Source organism: Motacilla alba, chromosome 4 (genome assembly GCF_015832195.1).
Source record: "Motacilla alba alba isolate MOTALB_02 chromosome 4, Motacilla_alba_V1.0_pri, whole genome shotgun sequence".
NCBI lineage: Eukaryota > Metazoa > Chordata > Aves > Passeriformes > Motacillidae > Motacilla > Motacilla alba.
Genome location: NC_052019.1, coordinates 61,006,031 through 61,025,074, shown reverse-complemented (window position 1 = coordinate 61,025,074; position 19,044 = coordinate 61,006,031). Strand labels below are relative to the sequence as shown.

General features: G+C 41.7%; 1 protein-coding gene across 1 annotated transcript; it reads left to right on the top strand.

Moving 5' to 3' along the window:
* Window positions 1-8,400: 8,400 nt before the first annotated feature.
* On the top strand, window positions 8,401-17,765 carry MGST2 (microsomal glutathione S-transferase 2). Its single transcript, XM_038136630.1, is given in 7 exon segments — window positions 8,401-8,427; window positions 8,429-8,465; window positions 12,947-13,005; window positions 13,008-13,051; window positions 14,221-14,290; window positions 15,649-15,690; window positions 17,637-17,765. Coding segments are annotated over 7 exon segments (408 nt in total).
* The last annotated feature ends 1,279 nt before the right edge of the window (window positions 17,766-19,044 follow it).

Genomic DNA, 19,044 nt, shown 5'->3' with positions numbered 1-19,044 from the left:
TTTATCCCACTATCTTTTCTATACAATTAAGTTATTCAAAGCTTATAATTTGCTAAGACACATTTTTTCATAAATACTACATCCTTGATATTTTAATATAAGCAATAGAACGAAGTAAAAAATAAAAAGCATAGATTTAACAAATAAATATGTTTATGTGAATACCTGTTTTTTAGCACTGATGTTAATACTTTCACTAGTGTGCTTTTCACAGTAAAACTATTTCAAGAAGGGCTAATTTTAAATTTCTTTTTACACTAAAATTTTGCATTTGAAAGACCACTAAAATATTTTTCTCCATGTAGAATTATTGGCTTAATTTCAAAACAGACAAATGTTTGTAATATTAACCTGATTTGGCCATTGAAGAATTGGGCCCTCCCTGCTCTCCTTCAGGGAAATGTGGGATTTAAAGTGACAGGTAAAAATCTGAACTAAAATCTTCAAATAATGCTAAGCTAGGTGTCCTGGTTTTAAAAGACAGCTGTCTGCCAAGGAAAGTGGGAACCTTCCTGTAATGTAAAAGATGGCCCCCTCCCTCCAAATTATTATAACCTTGAAATTACAGGGCTTTCAGGCAAAGACAAGGGGAAAGGAATGACAGATCTTTACTGACATATATATATATATATGTGTGTGTGTGTGTATGTGTATATACACACACACACATAGATATATATTATATATATGAAGACAAACAGCATACATATGTATATATAGGAGAACAAACAACAGCAACAACAACAGATACCCAGAACCCTGTAACATCCTTTTCCCTCCCGTCGCGCACTTTCCCCTTGGCGCAGTTGGGCCCGCAGCCAGCAGGGGCGCTGCTGGCTCCTGGCGGGGCAGAGGGGCTGCAGAGACTCCCCACGACTGCAGAGGGCGCTCCAACGCGAGCCCTGCACCTCCCCAGGGGTTTATGGCAGCCCCGGGAAGAGAGGGAAGGTGGGGGATTGCCTCTCCCTGTGCGCTCACGTGCACGGTGTGGTACCCTGGCCATGGCCACCCTGGTGAGGTTCCACTCCACCAGCAGCTAGGAGGTGGTCTCTGCAGAAAGAGAGAGAGAGAGGAGGTGTGGGCCCGGTCTTTTCCCCTGGAAGCACCCACACAGATGGTGGGGATCTCTCCTGGTGAGGGCGGGTGTTGCAGAGGGAGTCCCAGTCCACCAACAGCTCACTGTAAGCAGTGGCCTCGCCAATACGCGCTCAGGGGAGACTTCACAGCAGCGCTGAACACCTGGGCAGGAGAAGTCCAGCATCAAACACTAAAAATACGGGGGTTAGAATGGTAGGTGCTGCTGCCAAATTCTTGTCTCCAGCAAACCTCTCCAGTCTAAAAGCAAGTTGAGTTAACATTCAGGCAACACAGTCAAACCTACACTCAACACTCACTGCAACTTGCTCAGCGATAGAGGCAACAGAGGCTCTTTTGCAAGGTTTTATGCCAGCAAAGTAACACAGTAGGTGAAGGGAAAGAAGGTGAACCACGTGCAGCAGGCCGTTTAAGAACAGGAAGGGATGGGGGCCAGAGCTAAGGGTTGGGCAGAGGGGACAGGCCTCCAAGGAGAGGGGCGCGGCCACCAGGGATGCCAAGCCGGTCAGGGGACAGGAGAAGGAGAAACCAGAGGAATTTGTGACACAAAAGGTCCATTTAGGAGTGTTTTTCCCTCCACAGGAGGACTAACTCTATGGTGAATAGTTACTGATGTTTCCAGGGCTGAGGGCTTGGGGATTGACCAAGGGGAGAGAGTTCATGGGATGCTACAAAACACCACAACCGTTGCCTCACCAAGCCAGGCAAAGACTGGAGCAGCTCCAGCTAAGAAACTGCCAAAACCACACTGCTTCCCCACCCCCCTTCCCCAAGACTATCTGAAGGGTATGCCAAGGTATTGTCTCTTAATCGACATCCAATTGCCGTTTCCATGACAACAAATGGGAAGAAAATTCCTCGAAGAAACCAAACAGCCAACACTAGCAAATGCCAAAAAATTAAATTTTAATTAAGAAGTAACATCACAACAATGACCATAAGAAATTTAAAATGGACACATTTCCAAAAGGATCTAAAATGCTTTTGTTTCCTTTTGAACATTCTTAAATCATGAATAATGCTGAAAGTGTACAACTTGAAGTACATTCTGATATTCTCTGTCCATGGCCACACTGTGCTTATTTCTGGTTTTGTAACACTTTATAACACTGCTCATTCAGTCATGCCCATGGATTTTAATGTACCCATAGCTCTATCCACCAGGGCAACTAAGCACAATTTATATGCTGATGCACTTGAAAGTTAAGATAGTTAATAGGAAATGCTACTTCCCTACCTGCATCTCCAGATTTTGTCAGGTAGGCATTCCCCCACCAATTTATTTATTTATTGCTCTATTTATTTTCTCCAGTTATTTTTCTTTTAGATTACCTGAGCAAGGCTTCCTAAAGAAACAATACCTATCAGAGAAAATCAACCAAAAGGTGAGCCTTGGTCCTTCTCTAGGGGAACAATGGGTTACAAATCTTTATGGGGTATGTCACATATTTTGAGAGCAGCATGTAAATCTGCCATTGACAGACTTTCGATTCTTTCTTGCTTGGTCCTTTCTATAAGACACATTGACAAATAAAGTGTTGTCATGTCTGAAGTGTCATGGGCAAGGGCTCCAATGTGAAAGCACCAATAAGCAGAGGAGAACAAGGACAGGAGCATTTTACACATGTTACTGATTGCACAAAGAAGAACCAGGCCACTGAGATCCAGGACTGTGAAATGTGTAAGACTGGTTAGGCATAGGCAGAAATGGGACATTCTATTTCATATTGATACAACACATAATAATAATAATAATAATAATAATAATAATAATAATAATAATAATAATAATAATAATAATAATAATAATAATAATAATGCAGTTTTCCACACACATCCTCTTACTCCTCAGGAAAACAAATAATGGATTTTGCAAGACGAGGAGCTTTTTTTTCTGTCAGAGGAGTGAGAGGGTGGAATGGAAGGAAATATGATTGCTATGTACAGCAGGGAGAAGTGCTACAACCTCATCTCAGATGCTCTGGATCTCAGTGGAAGATACTTATAACTCTGTCTCTGAAGAAGATGAAAGTAGTTCTTATGCTGAGAAAGGGAACAAAAAGCTTTACCTAAAAATAAATATCTCAAGTAAATGCCACCTATTTCTACATTCCCTGTTTCAGAGCTGGCTAAATTAACTATATCAAGAAACATTTGGCTTGTTCAGAGAGTAATAAGGCCTTTCTGCAACTGGAATGGCTTTTACCCTAAAATCTGATAATTTATCTGCAGTTTTCTGTACTCTGCAATATCATCTCTCTCTGAGTTGAGAAAGGCAAGTCAGTCAGCACAATATGTTCGCTGATACAGACAGGGACTGAGGTGAGGACAGGGAAATTGCACTCCCTTGTTACCTGGTTTAATTCTTGGGAGCATCCACATGAGACTTATCAGGTTATGTGTTAAATTTACTGCTCCAATTCTGTTTCCATCAGAAAACACGAGGGATTATCTAGATGAATAAGACTGAAAACTACCCCTGGCCAGGCTATGCTCATTCAAGGATTTTAAAGCACTCTTCAAATCTCTTTTCAGAGTTTCACAAAACTCCTGATTTGCAAGCTGTGGAACCCAACTAGCATCCAGCATGTCCACAGCCACTGCTGAGTAGGTGGAACTGGGAAACTCTCTCAGGTCTCTGGCTCTGGAGCAGTCTGTGCTTAGAAAGGGTTCAGGGTAAAAGAAACAAAAACCCATAAAGCATATGCTTTTCTCCTGGTCAGTGTAGATTCAGGAAAGAAATGGCTGACAGTGGATCATTACTGCAGATCCCTTTTATTCTGGTTTGATTTCAGAGAACTCCCTCTTAACCAACCTGCCTAGGTTAAGTGTGCCTGATTTGGAGCTTGTTTTCTTTCTCTGAGGAACAGCAGGCCCCCAGTCTCCTCTTCCTTCTCTACTGGTGCAATCTCATAGAAATGCAAGATGCCCCTTCCTTGCAGATGTGTAGTGCATCAGAACTGAGCCTTCATTTCCATAAAGGACTTAATTTCAAGGCCTTTCAAAGGCCTTAATTCCAAAAAGCCATTTCAAAAAGGCTGTCCTTAATAAGGCTGGTTGTGGGAAGATTAGATCTTTAAATGGATTCAGGATCACCACCTAACTGCTTTTAGGCTGAGATTTGCAGTTGTCTCTACTCAGTATGAAGATAAGTGGGTGGATGTCATGCAGGCAATATGCTGCAGAGCTGTGGTCAGAAAGCATCTCTGCATCCAATTCCAGCTGTTCATAAATATACAAACGATAGCTAAATACACTGTCTAAGCAGTATAGTAACAAACTGACTCTGTGTGACAGTCTCTTGCTGAACAAAACCACAAATCTCGCTTGCCAGCCAGGCATCGTGAGTTCCCAGAGCACTAATTTCGTAGAATAAAGGAGAGGCTTCTCCTCAGGAAATTCTGAGAGTTCCCGTGGCAGAAAGCCACACCAGTAGTTCTGGCATGCCCCAGCAGAGGGCAATGGCAGATGTACATCTGAGTCTGGCATTGCAAAGCACCCCTACAATAGAAAACTAAGTATTCCCTTGTCTACCAGATCTTGTCACAAGCTCGGGAATCACTTGGCGTTAACAAAGGAAATAAATCCTATCTAGAGCTGAATCAAGGCCCAGTAGAAGACCTGGCAGTGTGTAATTAGCCAGCAGCATGCATGAAGCTCTCCACATCTGTCCCGAGTGACTACAGTTTGTTAAGTAAAGAAAGGCCTCAGCAGCATTTTCACTGCAAGATCAGAAAACACATGGGGGGTCTGGCTTTCTTACTGTACTCTTTGGGAGAAAAAGGATAAGTGGACCTGTGTGTCCTTCTTGGTGCACTCACAAATGGAACCCAGAAAGACTTAGCTGGAAGAGGTGAGTGTGGAGGAGGAAATGGCAAACAGGCAAAACCCTGGCAGCTTCATCCCTGCTCATGGAAGCGTTTTTGTTCTGAAATCTCAGTGTTAGACCTAAAATCCTCCTGAAGGGGACAGAAAGTGATTCAGAGCAGAATTTTTTAGGTATATGTGCACCTAAACACAAGAACCACAATTGGAGGTAGTTAAGGCAGACTTGCTTACACTGGATTTTTTCACTTCTGAATGTAAAAACCTTGTATGTCTCAATTTGGGGCTGAAAAATAGAAGCACTCAGAAGCAGGAACCACTTAAAAAAACCACCAATAAAACTGTATGTCACATACACTGAAAAGCAGTGACCATCCATTAATTATGTAGGCATGCTACAGAAGCATAAAATGATATCTGTTTTGACTGAGGAAGGAAGTGAAGAAATGTTTACAAATCCTTTCATGACAATAACCATAAATAACAAGTAAACAGTGACAGGAACAACTGCTTCAGTAATATTGCTGTCATTTGTTGTGCCTGCATCAGCAGACACTGTGAGGGAAAATCAGTGTTGGAGGAGAGAGAAATAGGTTGCCAAGCAACACAAGACCCCATCCAGGACACCCCTCCCCTGCTCAGGAGCAGACAAAGCTTCCCAGTACAACTGCTCTGAAAGCTGAGCTGGCATCCGTCAGGGGAAAATGGACATGTTGTGGAGTGAGGGAGCAGGAAAGGGGAAGAGAGCAGAGCTTCCAGCTGGCAAGGTGAGGCTGTGGAGACCAAGGGAAGAATTGGCAGTTGTGCCAAGCGGGGCTGAAGAGCCCAGGACAGACAGGATAGACAGAAGCCAATCCAGGATGAAGTGGTCAGCCTGGGAATGTGGCTGCTTCAGAAGCACTTGGATCAAACCCTGCTCCAGTGTGGAAGGGTTGAATGTGAGTAGGGCTTTCCTGGCTGGAGAGAGATATGGAGGAGCATGGCAGAAGGACTCTAAAGAGGTTTTATTCTTTTTAAAACACGTCCATGTAAATATGGCACTCACAACATGAGCTACTTGGGTTATTTTTCTCAAGGAGCTGCACCTAGGCCCTGCATGCTCTGCAACCTGCCTGATAGGAGCATGAGAGTACTGGACAGAACATCATGAACCAATTCTTTCCTGACTTATATACAATATTGATGGTGGTGACACAAGGCTGCAGAAGGTGCAGTTCAGGAAAGAATCCAAACCTCTGTCTACTATTCTTTTTAATCCTTCTGTATCTGCTGTGCTGCTGCCATCATGCATGAGCTTATCCCCAGAGGATGGGGATGACAAATGAGATCAGTTGTGGTAACACTGCCACAAAACAGGGACTCTGGACAGCCAGACCTTAAACTGAACTGGATAAAATGAACTATTTGTCCTTCCTCTGAAACCCCACACAAAGTACATATGAAAAGACACTGGACATGGATTACAAATGGTATTTAGGAGGCAGAAGGAGGGAACAATTGAAGGAATAAGCATATTTTCTTCCTCTTTCACTTGTCTTATAGTTCTGATAAATTTAAAGCTGAGTATGATCCAGTGCCACACAGGCACATGTTCTTTGTAATATGTTGCTGAAAAGCAAAGTAAATTAATAAACTGCAGAGCCCACTACTGTTACTGCTGTAGCTAAACTGATTTTGAAACACGGGCCAGCCTCATACATTGTAATGCATTGATTTACCCTATAAACATTTCCAGTGAAATATATGAGAGTTCAGGTATGTTTTCCCTTTCACCCAGAGGAGCCTCCCTGTTCTTCAGAGCCTGTCTTCTAGGAGGTGTTCAAGAATAAATAATTCTGCACTGCCACTTGTGACTGATCTTCAAGAAGTTGTACCCCAGCACAGGCTGAGCATTGCCTTTTGCAAACCTCTTTTCAGCTCTTCCAGAGTCAAAACCAGAACAGCTCCGGCAGTGTAATTCCATTAAAAGTGCTTATTTGATCAGTCTGGTTTCATGCTTAAAATGCTTTTGGTCTCACTACACCAACCATCTGCTCTCTCATGACAGCAGTTCTGGTCAACAGCAGCTTCTCCTGAGAGAGGAGCCAGCGTCTTTGGTGTGGCCACCAAGAGGCAATAAAATACCGCTCTTTCCAAACAGGACAGACTTACGTCTGGTCAGACACCACCAGTGTCTCTGGATTACATGACATTTCACTGCTCAGAACCTCTGTTCCTACCTCCTTTTATGTCAACCTTTGCTGGATTTTGCATGTCTGTCACCATCTTGAAATTTGCATCTTCTGAATAAAGTCAGAAAAAAATACATCTTCAATGTCATCGGGCCTTAAGTTGTTTAGCCCTTGTGGTTTTAACTTTTCAAATGACCAGCTCTGTTAGAGTTTTCCTTCACGTTTACCTATCAGTAAGATGACAATACTTTGAACACTTCTGTTCCAGCTCCTAAAAACCACCGAGACTGTGTGGTCAGAAAGTCAGTCCATACTACACCAAGAACTGCAATTAAAAGGCTTAAATCAGCAATTAAAGAGTTACTAAGTACAAACATCAAACTTCTGTTATTACAGTATATCTACTCTTCCAATCTTTAGAAAAAACAATATTAACACAAGAAAGTAAAAATTGGCAAGGTAAAATAACCTCTTTAAAGTCTTTTTTATGTTAGCCCTTAAAATTAGTAAGTTTGATGAAAGGCAATGAATTATCTCGCTAACATCAGCAGTAGGAAGTCAAAATAAACATTATATTGGTTTTGTTCCAGTGGTCTTATGGGATCGTAAAGACTAATGACATTAAGCTTTCTGTTAGTTAGGTGATGAAAAAATGTCCCTTTAGAGAATCTTATGCCTAGTCTTAAAACTAAGCTATAAGCTATAGGAAGTGTGTCCCAGGCAGTACGATGAGGGGAGGCATTCCTTTCTCTCTTTGTCAGTTGTTTTACCCTTTGAACTAGCCTGAACAGTTCCTTTCTGCAGGCTGACTGCTCGTGTCTGTTGTGCTGCCCGTCAGAGCCTACGTCAGGCACGTTCAGCAAAACCTTTAAATCAAGACTGGGGACCGCACAAAGCTCTGCTCCTCCCTCACGTGTCCCACACCAGATGCTTCTGAGGGGCACTGCTGGTGATGGACACAGACCCTTTACAAAAACAGAACAAAAAGGCTTTGCTCCCAAAGAGGCTGCAACTGAAATCTAAAGATAAAGGAACAGCTGAATCCACAGAGGCAAGAAAGGCTGGTTTTGTTCTTTCCGTGCTTTCAAACAGGCAAGAAGTAGGCAGGGCTGAACTTTTTCAGGAACAAAACCTGGCCATAATTTTGCACTCTTGTTTTGAGAAGCTAGTCTGTTTTATTTCCGGGGCAGGCCTTTGTTGCAATGCTGAAAAGCACTTTAAGTCTCCCACCTGTTGTTTTACCTTACTGCTCACTGAAGCGCTCTCTCCCATACACACGTCCTGTTGGCACGCAGAAACTGCTGGGAACATGGCTGGTGATTTAATTTTGCTCACAGCTGGCAGCTGTCTGTCTTCTTTCCACCTTCCAGCAATGTAAGAAAGAGCTGTGGGCTTGCATGACTGGGGTTTGAGGAGGTTTCCACTGGTTCTGAAGTATGGGAATTATTTTATGATAAACTGGTAGCTCTGCAACTTTAATTTCTGAGAAATCCTAAAATTTTTCTCACCAGAGCATTGTTTACTCTATCTACAGTCTGAAAGGGAGCTGGCTCAGTGGGACAGATTACTTTTCCCTGTTGCATAAACTAATTTGTTTTTAATTCTCTTTTGTTTGTTGACTTCTTGGAACCATTCTATTATCAGAGTTTCTAACTAGCTGTAAAGTTACCCCAAAGCCGTGTTGTGTCTTGATTTGAATTGTATTTAGGCACCTACACGACTGAAAACCTCAAAAATGAGAGTAAATCTGTGAAATCAAATAGACCAGTACTGGACTGAAAGTGCTGTAAAAAAATGTTTCCAGTAATGAAGACAAATATTCAATATCTGAAATGAAATATGAAAGCAAATCTTTGCATCGGGCAACAAAATTATCAGATATTACATCTTATGTTCTCATCATTACATTTCTTTAAGAGGTAAATGGACTGATTTTATGCCCTGCTGATATGCCTCTGAAAATCAAGGAATAGGCTGCCCAGAGGAGTGGTGGGATCACCATCCCTGGAAATGTTCAAAAGGCATGTGGAGGTGGCTCTTGGGGACATGGCTTAGTGGTGACCATGGCAGTGCTGGGTTAAGGGTTGTACTCAGGGATCTCTGAGGTCTTTTCCTACCTCAGTGGTTCTATTCTGTGATTAGAAGGGGGCAGGCCTGAGCAGCTCCTTTTGCTGTGCATCAATCAAAAACTGCAGTATAATTTTTTAATTATTGACATTATTTTCTTTGAAATATGTTGATTCATATACTTGTGTTTACACCAGGAACAAGACACATTTTGAAGGCATTTGTGCTATGCTAGCATAAGGTTTAGAACAAATTAAAAATAATTACTCTGCCTTTTTTCTGAAATAGCACTGCCATCTTATCTAGCAACCCATCAATGTGGCTTATTTGTTTTTTTGTTCTCAAAGCCTTGGCTACTGAAACAACATTTGTACCCAGCAGAAAGAAAAAGTTTGAGAATGCGACCCTTCCAGTTGAAAAAAACCCAAAAAAACCCGCAACAGAAGGCAAATAAAAAGCACTGAAAATTCTGATCCTCTTCTTCTGTCATCAGATCAGCTTATACCCTGAGATCTTTATGTTTCTGTCTGGTGGTAATGCTTATCATCAACTTCTGAGAAAGTTCAGCTTGCCTGCCTTGATTTTTAACCTGAGAGTGTGAAGGATTTCACACAACCAACCAAAAGCCCAGACATTATTCGGAAAACTATCTTGAAAACTCAAGCAATTCTACAGATACTGACACAGTGAAGGGAGGTGAAAAAATGTTCTTTATGATGTTATTAGTTAATCTATAGCCTATATTAGTTAACCTATATTAGTTAATCTTAGTTAAAATCACAGAAAATCTGATATAACCTGGAGTTGCATTTACACTGGCAATCTGACTTCAAGCCTAAAGAGAAACTTGTGCAAGAATCTGACCAGCTGACCTGATTTAAACTATCACAGCTTTCCAGCATGGGTAACCGAACACAGATTAGTTCATGGGAGTTCAGATGAATGTTGTGAAACCAGAACTGCAAGCACATGTTATAACCAGTTCACTTAAAGGGAGCAGCCCAACCTGTGACCTTTTCCTGGGAACTAAATGCAATACACAGAGCACTCAGTGCTCTGTTTGCTCTTCTGTTTACTCGTCTGAGCTTCCTCCTTCCTAAGTCCTAACTTAGAAAGGTGCTAATGGGCAATACCACCTCCCTGGAGCAGTGATGGAAGTCAGGCTTCACTTAGCAGCCATCAGAAGTACAAGATTAAGTGTCTCAGAACCAGGAGTTATTCAAAGAATCAGGTCAGTCGAAGATTAAGTTGTGCAAGAAATGCTCCAGGGTAGAAAGATGGAACTGAAACAATACAGGAACTGGTTTCCAGTCATGAATCTAGTTTTCAACAGTTGAGATTTGCTTGAGAGATTAGTGTTGGGAAAACAAGAGAATCCAATGAAAGAGCAGAATTAATCCCAGTCATTGATACAGGAAAGAATACGGACACAGGAGTCCCACTACTCATCTAATCTGATGGATGTCACTGAACTAGCCACCTTAAAATTACTTTTTAGTAATTCTAGGAGCTAGGAAAACATTATTAAAAAGTAATTGCTTTGATTGAATTGATTGTTTTTTTACAGGTTGTTAGGCCGGGCCATGCAAATTAATATGCACTATCATACACTGTGATACAGGCAGCAGTTTCTCTACAGGCTTTTTAAACATATAAATGTTTGAGAGTAATGTTCTTTGAAAGTCTCCTTTGTCGCATGTTTTCAGAGTAAAGGTATTGGCTCAGTAACCATAAATGCTACCTCAAGATGAAAACAAAAAAAAGGCATACATAGGCAAGTCAAGCATGCTTCGTAACTACCTCAGTCATATTTAATTTAGCCTGTTAGAATTGAACAGCTTGAGAAAGCTGAGAAACTTGAGACAGCCAGAGAAAGCTGCCATCCAGTGGGAGACCTGAATGAAGAGAGAGGGCCCCTGCTTCCAGAGATAGAGAGGGCCCTTGCTTCCAAACTAGAGCAGCCTATCCTTGGAGGACTGCACCCTGTAGACAGTTTTCAGAAGACTGTTTGCCTGTTGGAGGGACCTCCCAGCACAGCAGAGAAAAAACTCCTCTCCCTGAGCAAATAGAAGATCTTGAGTGATGAACTGACCACAACCCATATGCCTATCTCCCTGTGTTGTTGGTGGGAAGGAGGGAGGGGCTGGGGGGAAAAAGCTGTTTTAAGACTTATTTTACTTCTCATTATCCTCCCCTGGTTCTATTAGCAATAAATTTACTTTATACCTTTAAATTTGAACCCATTTTGCCCTTAAGAGTGTTTTTCTCCCAGTCCTTATCTCAACTCATGAACTGTTTCATGACCTCTCCTCTGCCCAACTATAGCAGGAGAAGGTGAGCGAATGACTCTCATGGGTGTCTGGCATTGGGCCGGTGTCAAACCATGACATTGGGCAAAGACAAACAAGGTCACAAGCCACAAGGCTGAGATATCAGAGATGCACATGGCAGCATATTTCTAGCTAATACTTCTAGCTGTATTTTAGTGCCACTGATCCCACAAGGGAATACAGAAGGTATTTCCTAGGCTCCACTCCTTAGACAGCTATTTTTAGTGGGCTCCGGTGGGTGCCTGGTTTCTGGATCCAGGTAGATTGGGTACAAGGTAGACTGTGACCTTCTCATACTGGGTGGCTATGACATGGCCAGGAAAATAATAATATCAACTCCAGGTAATAATAATATTAACTCCAGGTACCCAGGGAACTTAAAAGGCAAACAGGGTGTTTCCCAATAGCTCTGGTGCATACAGCAAATTGCTATATTCCTTTTGTCCCTGTGACAGTCTCTGTTCAGCTCTCAGAGGGACACTTCTGCAATGAGGGCATCTGTAAAATGAAGTATGCATGTATATGTGAGATGTGTTCTTAGAATGCTGGTCAGAAGTGTAGGAAGAGCATGTGATTGGTTTGGGAGTTTTTGGTAAGTGACTTTATATTTAGTCACTGTACATAGTGAATAATCTCTTCTTTTCGTGGCTCTACCTCTGTTCTAAAAAGTGCTTTTTACAAGAAAGGAAAGTGCTGTCAGCTTCAGACAGTAGAGGAAAAACAGCATAGGTCTTCCAACAGATAGCTTTCAGAGGTCTCCAGCAGATCAGATGGAGAGCAAGGAACATGCTACAGCCTCCCCAGTTGCAACTCTCTCTGCTCTTTCTGACGGACTGAATTTTGAGAGTCCAAGACAGATGCAAAAATCAAGCGCTGTGAGTTGTGGTTAAACAGTTTTAAAAAGGCAGCTACCAGATTTTTGTTTCCAAAGACTATAATGCTGCCCAATACTTCCAAACCTCATAGCTCTCAATGTCACTAAATTGAAATGACCATATGCCAGTCAAAGCAGTGGGACAGTGACCCCCACCAGTGCAGTTTGGTTACTGAGACACCACTGGGGCACTGCCGTGTGACTAGGCTGTACCCCAGGGCTGTGTGCTTCTAGGATCCAGATGAGGCACAAGGATATTTAACGTAGCTAGTGCAGCAAAAGCAAAAGCAAATGAAAAAAAAATCTGAAATACCAATTTTCCCCCTTCTCCATGAATCACAGAAAATGCTGAGTTGGAAGGGATCCACAAGGATCAATCATCGAGTCCAACTCGAATGTCACTCTTGGAGATAAAATCTCAACTTCTGTAAGGAAAAACTAGTTTGTCTAATATTGGTCTTTCTCTGGAAAAAGCTGAAGAACAATGGCCTCCATTAAAAAAAATAAATTAAAAAATTATGTGCTGGAGATGCAACTGAACCAAAGGAACTGTGTCATGTGTGAGCCCTTATTTTGGCTTGCAGGTCATTTTGCTTGGCTGGTGGTGAAATTAAGAATGATACACAAGGTCATGCCCCCATTCTGTCAAATTCTGGAGCTCCAGAATTTCACAGAACATTTCATGCACACTAAATCTAGAGATCATTAAGATGGTGGCAGTGAATAACAATTCAGTCCAGAAGAGAAGCAAAAACTTTCTCTTAAAAAGTCAACTTTTCTTTGCATCTTTTGCTAAAAGACCAAACAAACAAACAAACAAAACCCAGATGGCTCTTCAAATGGTTCAGCTATTATTTTAATAATGGGGTAAGTTCAGCTCATTTCAAAGTCGCTGCTCAAATTCTGATTAACTAGGCAGTCAGATTACCCAGACTTAACTGGGGTCTAAGATCCAGCAGATTGAAACCTAGGGAATTCAGGTGTTCTGGATCTGGCAAGCTGTCAGAGTTCTTGGGCTGTGGATAACACCACATATGAAGATGAGCAAAGAAAACCTGTGTCTGCAGTGGACAATGGTGGAATATCCTACCTAAGAAGACTATTTTCATAAAGAGCTTCAGTTTTCAGAGGGCTTCAGTGATTAACTAATGACCCTGTGCAAGATTACTTACATTTATTTCAAACAATCTCAACTGCTGTAACTGTAGTTGTTATGGATAACAATAATGAGACATACTATGTATTAGACAACTTGTTAGATTGCATGATTCATTAGACACAGAAGTTTGCCTAATTCCTTAAAAAGAAATTAATTCAGAACCACTGAGAAGAGATATACAAACAATATATTAGTGGGAAAACTGATGTCCACAAATAAAGGTGTTATGGTCCTTGCCATAAGAAAATCTTTGGTGTGCTATCTGTGCCTTCATAAAGGCAGCTGGCCTCAGCAGAGTAATCCGAATTCCTCTGGCAGTCCCAGTAATGCTGACGCACAAAACTTGCATTCCAACAAGTGTGGAGATAAGTGATTAACATCACATCAATGAACTGGAATTCCTGCCAGTCTCTGCTGCACAGCCACTTGATTGAGGATTATGTGTCCTATTTATTTCCATGTAGTTGGGATTCAGATCCTTGCCTAAGTTTAAATGCCAGGAAAATATTTTAAACAGCTTGTATCAGAGATTTCAAAAATGAGAAATTTTAAGAGTACCTAATGCTGTATTCCCACTCGACATGACTTTAGGATTAACTTTAGTGGCAACAAAATAAGGCCAAAGATGACTCTCCTTGAAAATCCCACCCACAGTTCTTTTCCTTTCCAGACTAATGTTCTTTTAAATTTATTCTGCAGACAAAACTGTGTGGAGTTTTACTCAATACTCCTGACTGGCCTCTGGACTGCAGGGTGTTTTTCAGTCAAGGTAAATACTTTCTGCTTTTATCTTGGACTGACAAGTTTTACGTAACTTTTTTAAATGTTGGGATTATCAGGAAGTAATTGACTGTAGTCATCTTTCCCCCTGCTTTTAATTAACACAGCCTTCCTAGAAGAATGTTCAGTGACACTGAAATCCCTGTGGCATTTCATAGAGCCCCACCAGCTTTCCCTTCTCACTCCAAACCAAGGTGCTCTCATAGAGTAAAACTTGTGACAGTTACTATTAACCCTTTCCCAGCATTTTAGAAGCATGAAGTCTGTGGGCTGGAGAAATGATAACCAGCTCATGTCCATCACTCTTCTCCTTCCTAAACAACTTCTCCATTTTCTCTCTGCTCCAAACCAGTAGTTTTTTGTTTGGGGCTTTCTTACAGTCCCATCTCCACTGTAAATCCACTGTAAATCCAAGGAAGCACCACTTAAGTCAACAAATTTGATATGAAATAATAGACGTGCTCATGGACAGACACTTGAAGCAGGGAAGATCACAGTTGCTAGCTAGCAACACAGGTGCTGTCACATGTAAGAAATGAAAGATTATGATAACCTTCCCTTGAAGTAATGTTCCAGCTATGTCCTACAGGTATGTTTACAGGACTTAATCCAGCACACAGTGAAAGCTGTCCTCTGTAATACACACACAGAGTTAAAAACCACAAAATTAACAAGCACTCCTTAGTTCTGGATTATACAACTGACCTCCATACCCTGCTATCAATCAAGTGGAGGTGACTTTATACTCTTCCCTCAGGGAGGTCAGAAAGCTAACTTCACTACAGCTTCCTTCCATGTCCTTGGATAAAAGCTGCTATATAAATGCAAAGCAGGTTATTAACAACATAAATAGGATTCTCTTCCCAAAACAAACACTCCCCCTTAGCACAAACTGCCATAATAATACAAAATGACAGAGCCGGGTCTAGTCACAGTGCTTCAACCCACTATCCTGTTTCTGGGATAATCACCAAACGGGGGGTGGGGGGTGGGAATTAGGACTCCTGTCAGTTTCTGAGATGTCCCTTTGAAGTAACCCTTTTGGATATTTTTGGGCAGTCCTACATCCACCCCTATTTGTAAACCCATAGGAAGAGCCTCTTGCAGTGACTGTGTAAGAATACACATATATCTCTTTTGAATGATTCTTTCCCAAGGTAACTTCCCAAGTTATAGGTAGCTGAAAAAATTGCCAAAGCAATATAACTAGAAAACAGAATGGTTAGTTAATTGGTTACAATCCTCATTTTTTAGTTTTCTGACTGTTTCCCCCACCATATTAATCTTTTCTTTCTTAGAATTAGTTTCCTTTCAGGGTATGCTGTACCATGTTTGCCTGCATGGAAGTACTTCCATGGTTATGTCCAGTCTGTGAAAGGAAGGTAGGAAGTTAGCAGCTGGATGCAGTTTAACAGCTCCAGGCTGTGGTCTGAAGCTGGGCTGAAAGCCAAGGACTGGCAGTGAAAAGTGATAATAATTGAATGCAACATGTGTAAAGTGTCAGCAATGGGTCTGGAAGCCCTCAGGGAAGAGGGGTGAATGTTACAGCAGAAGCCTGAGTTGGGATGTGCATGTGCTGCAGGCCAGGAGAGAGAAGAGTTTTGATGCTCACCTTGTGGGCACGTGCTTTGTACTGGGTGTAATTTACAATGACATTCAAAGAGATCTGGAAACAGAAGCACAGCTTTGCGCATCAGGACTGCTGTAGCGTGGGAAGCTGCTCCTGCAAGGCTTGCACTGTGCCTGCCTGTCTTCTAGCTGCATTTCCCCTCTGTCGGTCACATTAAGACCTTTTCTGTAGCCACACAAGTTGCACTAAAGGAAGCAAACAAATCTGGCTTTGTAGGCTGATGAAGCTTCACTGAGAAGGTAAGAGAACAAGGCTCCAGATAAGCATACATTAATGAATGTTGAGTGCACAGCATCTCCTGATATGAATTCTGCTTTGAGAAGCATTGGCAGTATGGTTTATTCCATTTCACTGAAGGCACTGTACTGTCTTCTGTGTCCTGATCTAAGGCTCTCTTCCACCGTCTCTCTTCCACTGTCAGTCACAAGAAGAAAATAGTGCATTATATGCTTGTCATAAAATTAAAAGACTTGGAATGTCTTCTAGAGGAAGATACAAAACAATCAGACTATTCTGTAGTGAATAATCCTGCAGCAGCAGGAAGACTGTCCTACAGGGCTATTTTCCATGGCTTGTGTACTGATGTTCCCATTCTCCTTCACTACAGCTCCACCAATCCTTTGTGTTCTTTGGAAGAGCTGCTGCTGGGGAGAAGGGGGAGGCTTTTTTCCAGAGCAAATATGTGGAGATAGTTTCGTATGTCCCAGTGAGAGATGCAATAATTCAAACAGTGCAATGAACACCAGCTAGAAGACTTGCAACTGCTAAGGAAGTTTGGGAAGGGGAAACATAAAAATAAACAAACAAGCAGAGCATAATGGGCTTTTCTTTAATCAACAAATGAAAAAGTCCTTTGTTCAAGAAATCTTTGCCATGCTTTACTTCAGTACTCTTAAACCAATAGATTCAGCCTCTCAAGGAAACTGTAGAAGAGTAGCTGGCTTCATTATTAGACAGAGTGTCACAGTTTGGTGAAACGGAATTTAAATCAAACAGAAGATGTTAAAAGCCAGCCTGGATGCCCTGGGAAATGATTTTGCTCCAAGGCCTCCTAGTTATAAAGACAAACCTGGTGTGCATCCTCAAAGAAGGGCTAAGCTCTTTTCATGCTCTCTTGAAACTGAGAAAATACTTCAACATTTTCATCTAGACATGGCATGCCTAGAAAGGCTACTTATATCAAATCTTTAGGCGCCTAAATCTTAGGTGAGATTCTCAGGCTCTTCCTTTCTGGTCCAGAAATCCACCTCCAAGCCATAGTGATCACCAGCAGCAGATCTCCCAGCTCAGCAGGGTACCTGCCCAGTAGATGTGGATGTAAGAGATGTGCACATCTCTCCCTCAGCTCCTTAAGGCTTCTTTCTCACACTCCTACACCTGGAGTTGCAATTAGGTGCTGAAGGTTTTCTGTGGGTTTGCCTACAAGTCTTCATGTCACAGGATGAGGTAGCTCATCCTGGAGCCAATTCTTAACTTCCACATGAAAATTCAGAAACACTGGGGGAAAGTTTTCATTTAGAGAGGGTATTAGGGATCTCATGTCTCTTGCAAAAGTCATGCATGGGAATGGTTTATTACTGAAACCCCCCAAGGCAGTGTTCCAAACACAGTCCTTTCTGGTTCCATAGAGTTCAACTGGTTTGGACCAGCAGTTTCACTATAACATAACATGGACAGCTTATAACTTTCTGCATTTCACTTTGAGGTTAATGTGTTTTTTTATTTGAGTGTGATAATTCTAATTTGCTTAATAACCCTGGGTGCAGCTGGTGCAGCTGGGATTGTCAACAGCTTTCTGGATGAATACCTGGATGGAGATGGAGAAAGTCCATAAATTGCTTTGAAGGTGCTTTTTAAAAATAAATAAATAACATGGATGTTTTGCCTGAACCCCAAAAAGATGATAAGGTACATGTGAATAAAACATCAGAGCTCTTTCCTAACAGCCCATTGTAATATAAAATGCATGTTTTTTCCTGAGCTGTTTACACTTGCTCTTTTCCCTGCTCTTGGGAAAGTAAGACAGAATGTCATGTCATATCTACATTTGCAATTAAATGTTCTCTTTCCCCATATAGTATTGCAACCCCACAAACAAATCACATAAAGTTAAACCCATTAATTTACTAAGCAGTTTAGTTGCAACTGGCGCTGCAAGCATCAGCCCATCTTACCCACTGTCCTTCAGTTTTGCCAATGCTTCTGTATCTTCCTGCATGGCTCTTCATTTCCCCCAGCTGTGCCTTCTGTTTAGTGCAAATGTAAAAACACTTCCATGCAATATGCTGCTGCAAGATCCCCATTTTTCAAGTATATCAAATCTCACTACTGTATAAGCATCAATGGGAACACCGCTTACTTCAGAAAAATGTTTAAAGCTTCACTTGGCCCTAAGTGTCTACAAAGGACTTTTGGATTTTATATTTTGGAAATGTGCTTACAGTTCAACATGTGCTCAAACATTCTTGTAGAAGTGGGGCCCTCCTTGGGCATATCTCAGTCCTCACAGGAAACGTCCTGAAGACAAGCCGTGCCCAAAACATGACACTTGTGAAGGGGAGAGCCAGCACAGACAAAAAGAAAACACAGATGCTCGCGTTACAATCGGATGCACTGCATTGTTTCCCGCCAAGGCACAGATGGCTGGGGTGTGAGAAAGACTAGACAAACATTCCTGGATTCCCAGAGAATGACCACAGCTCTGGGAATCATAAAGTCACAGTGAAAAGTAAACTGACTTTAAAAACAGTTTTCTGCCAGAAGAAGGGAGAAGCTATGGCTTACTACTGTGAGCTCAAAGTACGACAGTGACTAATTTAAACTATGTAGAAGAACAGAGATGCAAGGCCATGCCTGTTTCGGCAGCTCCTGATAATTCAAATTATTTAGGCAATGCTGAATATACTCATGATAGAGCTAGCAGGAAGAAATTTACCTTGTCATACCTCTAAAGACATGATTTGGCCAAAAATGCTGCACATTTATAGTGGTGTTCAGTCAAATCTATATAATGAACATGTTTATTGTCTCTCCATATTGTAGTGAGGTTGATAACCAGACCACAAGATAATTGAGAGGTGGATTAGATTCATAATAACATTTCATGTTAAAAA